This window comes from Achroia grisella, unplaced genomic scaffold (genome assembly GCF_030625045.1).
Source record: "Achroia grisella isolate CSIRO2021 unplaced genomic scaffold, CSIRO_AGI_Agris_v1 utg781, whole genome shotgun sequence".
NCBI lineage: Eukaryota > Metazoa > Arthropoda > Insecta > Lepidoptera > Pyralidae > Achroia > Achroia grisella.
Window position 1 is genome coordinate 885,785 of NW_026713021.1, and position 3,947 is coordinate 889,731.

General features: G+C 34.6%; 1 protein-coding gene across 1 annotated transcript; it reads left to right on the forward strand.

Annotated features, from left to right (window-relative positions):
• Positions 1-1,568: 1,568 nt before the first annotated feature.
• Positions 1,569-3,005, forward strand: LOC131851177 (uncharacterized). The gene has a single exon (XM_059201623.1). It carries the CDS (start codon positions 1,655-1,657, stop codon positions 2,423-2,425), a length of 771 nt encoding a protein of 256 aa, XP_059057606.1. The 5' UTR covers positions 1,569-1,654; the 3' UTR covers positions 2,426-3,005.
• Positions 3,006-3,947: the final 942 nt, after the last annotated feature.

A 3,947-nucleotide genomic window follows, 5' to 3' on the forward strand; every position in this document is an offset into this window, starting at 1 on the left:
GTGGTGTAGTATTTAATAAATATTTTTTAGAAAATTATATTTTTTTTAAAAGTCTTCCTCGGCTGTGATATAATTATTTGTTCGCATTGCTTAGCATTATGTTGGGTAGATATTTTACAAACTAATTTTAAGTATCTAATTCTTCTCCCGAATTATGTTAAAATGAACGTAGACTTTGTACAAAGTCGTCTTTGGGGTTATCTCTATCTTATTCTGTTTCTGTTCCAAATGGTTATAATACATACAGTGTTCCGGCACTCCTTCAACACTCTTGAACGCAATCTATTTTAACTGCAAAAAGTTGCTATTTAAATGTTCACAGGCGTATTGGATTTGTTTTCGATCGATCAAAATAACGCAGGTAGCGTTATTTTGTATTCTCTCACTTTTTCTTCGTCTACAAAAATCATTCGGTCTCCTCAAAATTATTAAAAATAATTATTAAAATTCAATATTAAAAGTAAATTTGGGTTTCATTTGAACCTCCGATGTGTTAGCGAAGACATATTATGGTGGCCCATGAAAAGAACAAAATTTTACCAAGATATTCGTAAATCAAAATCTCCTATACATCTACGCAACGTGGCGGACGTGTTCTACTACGTCGTATATCATCACAAAATCATCACCAGGATTGAATTGAAGTCAAGATTATCTGGGAATCGTCTTCATGTAATGAACAGTGAAGCAACAAAAGCATCACAGCATACACAGCGGTCCTGACTAAAAGATAAGTGCCTTCCCTCATTCCTTTACAATTATCCAAATTACTTTCATACAAAATCGCTTCTAAAACATATTTAATCTATCTTATTTTTATAAAATATATTAATTATAAGTTAGTTATATTATTTATAGGTAACTATTGCAAAAATTAGCATAAATATACGTAAATACATAAAATAAAAAGTAAGAAACCACGAACAAAAGTGAGTAATAAAATACTTTTATGCAATTTGCTTAACACATAAATGAGTAATTAGTTGATATATTTTCTTATTTCTCATTTTATATTGTTTCTGTCCACTTATATTAAATCTGTCTCTCTTTGGGGTGTACAGAGACTATTATATAAAGAATAAAAATTGTGTAACCTACAATTCATTCTTGCTATTTGGTGAATTTATTGTGCAAACTAATTGTTGAACTTAAAATACAGCTATAGAACTTGTAATATTGTTATATGTCTACTTATAAATATCGTAAAACTAATAACATTATTCTCAATAAATATTAAAATAGTTGATTTCCAATATTAAGCAAATTAAACGGGTAGGTATCCATATTAAAATTTAGGTCAGTTATTACAATGTTCTAACGTAATTTTGCCGACTAATTCCAGTGACATCTATCGCTGCTCGCGGGGTTGAGCTGTGCATTGAGTGACAGCGCGACGTTAGGCAGCTGCGTGAGCATCGCCGGTTTCGCTGAGCAGGCCAAAGCAAGGAGTGTGAGAATTTTATTTGTTTTCTTTCTTACTTTATTACAATTTTTTGTGGGTAGCTTTGACTGATAACACACTAAAAAAAGTGCTCTTGAGTTTATTATTTATATTCATTAATATATTTATTATTACACATTTTATTTATGCTTAATTTATAGTGATTGTGTGTTTCTACCTACCAGTATATAACATTATCTCCTATTACACATAATGGATGCATTACAAGGCACTTTTTCAACAATGATGGAGCAACTAAATGCAAAGATGGCCGTCTTTCAAAGTGATCTTCAAAAAATCAACACTACACCAAGCACTGTGACATCTTTAGCAGCGGACTTTGCAGTATTCCAGACATTTGTCACCACCACATTTTGCAGCCTGCAACAGCAGTTGGAATTGCTGGGTCGTCAAATGGACCAATTTGAGATGCGTAGCCGTAGAAAAATTCTGTTGATTCACGGAGTACCAGAACATAGAGGAAGCAGCACGTCGCAGGATATTGTAGAAGTTGTAGCAGAAAAGTTGAAAATCTCCAGCTTCTTCGAAGACAATATTAGTAGGTGTAACAGAGTTGGCCATTCTTCTGGTGATAAACCACGTCCAATTGTGGTCAAGTTTAAGGATCTCGCTCTGCGCAACAAGGTTTGGTTTGCCAAAACTGCACTCAAGCATACTGGAATAACAATCTCCGAATTCTTGACTAAAGAAAGACATGAGGCCTTCATAGCTGCTCGACGCCACTTCGGAATCAAGAGGTCTTGGACGCGCGACGGTTATGTGATTGTTGCTGGAGAAGATGGCTCTAAGCATCGAGTTACGACTGTTGCTGAAGTCAACAAAATTATAGGCTGCCAGAATGCTGCTTTCCCTACTGTCGCACCGCAGGCTGGCAGTTTGAGTACGCCCGAGGCGGGGCTCTCTTCAGCACCCAAGGCTTCCGCCGCGGTCATGGCTCGTGCCAAACGTGTTGTTAGGAAGTGAAAAATGTGTCCTTCTGGTGTTAATTTTATATGGTTTTTAATTAATTTTTATTCATCACATTCAGTAATTGTCACCTTTTTAAACATATAACATCTAACATGCATACACTCGTGATATATCTACTGGAAATTGCTACTTCTTATTATGGTCAATTTGCTTATTTATTATTAAATGCGTAGGTAGTTTCAGGGGTTATTTGTCACGGAATTAATAACTGACCACTAATGATGTTTACTGTTTATCGTTTATATGTAACTAACTTCATATTTTATTTACTTTTCACTTCTTTTTTATTTTAATGTTGTAGTTTGTACCGTGATGATATTTAGAGTTGTTTACGTGTGTCAAATTAACGTCGCCGCCTGACAGATGACAGCTGTTTGTCATTTATTGCTCTTTGCAGTTTCCATTTAAACGTAGAACGAGAATATGTTGTTTTTTTTTTTTATACTATTCATAATGGATATTAACTTTTTTATATTGTTTTTTTTTTTTTCTGTAAAATAAGTAATGTAATTTTCTGTTTGTCATATTTTTAATTGAATAGTGATGTTTGAAATGTTTGTATTATGTCCATAGTTTAGATTTTAATATGTGTTCGTCCCATTCTCTTTCATTCCACTGGCGGGTAGAAGCACTTTCTCATTTGATTATAGTTTTATACGAGTATATGTATATATATATATATTATTATTTATTAATATTATTTACTATTATACTTATAATATATAATTGTACACAATCATGTCTAACATGCATAATCTAAGTTTTCACTCTGTCTCTTCTTCCTCTTCAACAGACACTAGTTTCTACAGTATTCCTACTCCCCTAGATGATATTTTACGTTCTGAATTCTCAAATGTAGCCAAAAATTTTAATGTTGTGCATATTAATGCACAGAGTATTCCAGCTCACTTCCCAGACATGTTAGCATCCTTTGATGTTAATGATATCCAAGCAATACTTGTTTCTGAATCCTGGCTAAAGCCTTGTCTCCCTTCCTCTTGTTATCGCTCCCTGGATTTACACTTATACGAAATGATCGTATTGGTAAGGGTGGTGGTGGTGTTGCTATGTATCTCCGTACACAGATTCCCTACAAAATAATTTCCTCTTCCATTAGTACCAATCCCTCTAATGAAGCAGAATATCTCTTCATTGAGTTAATCTTTCCCACTGTAAAATTCTTCTAGGCGTTTTCTACAGTCCTTCTCCTACTATAGACTACTTCCCCTCATTGGAAACCCTTCTGGAAAAGATTACACCATCCTACGTGCATACTATAGTCATGGGTGACTTCAACACCTGTCTCCTAAAAAATGACTATCGTGCCAATTGTCTCCGGTCAGTGACTAAGGCTTGTAACCTCACCATTTTACCTCTTCATGCTACGCACTACTTTCCCAGTTGCAAACCGTCACTACTTGATCTTATCCTTGTTTCATCTCCTGATCACGTCGCGAGTCATGGGCAGCACACTGCAGATGCGTTTACTTTTCACGACCTAATTTTCCTTTCATTT

What these genes read in the sequence shown, in the direction of transcription:
- LOC131851177 (XM_059201623.1), top strand. Translation starts at nt 1,655, where the DNA reads ATGGATGCATTACAAGGCACTTTTTCAACAATGATGGAGCAACTAAAT.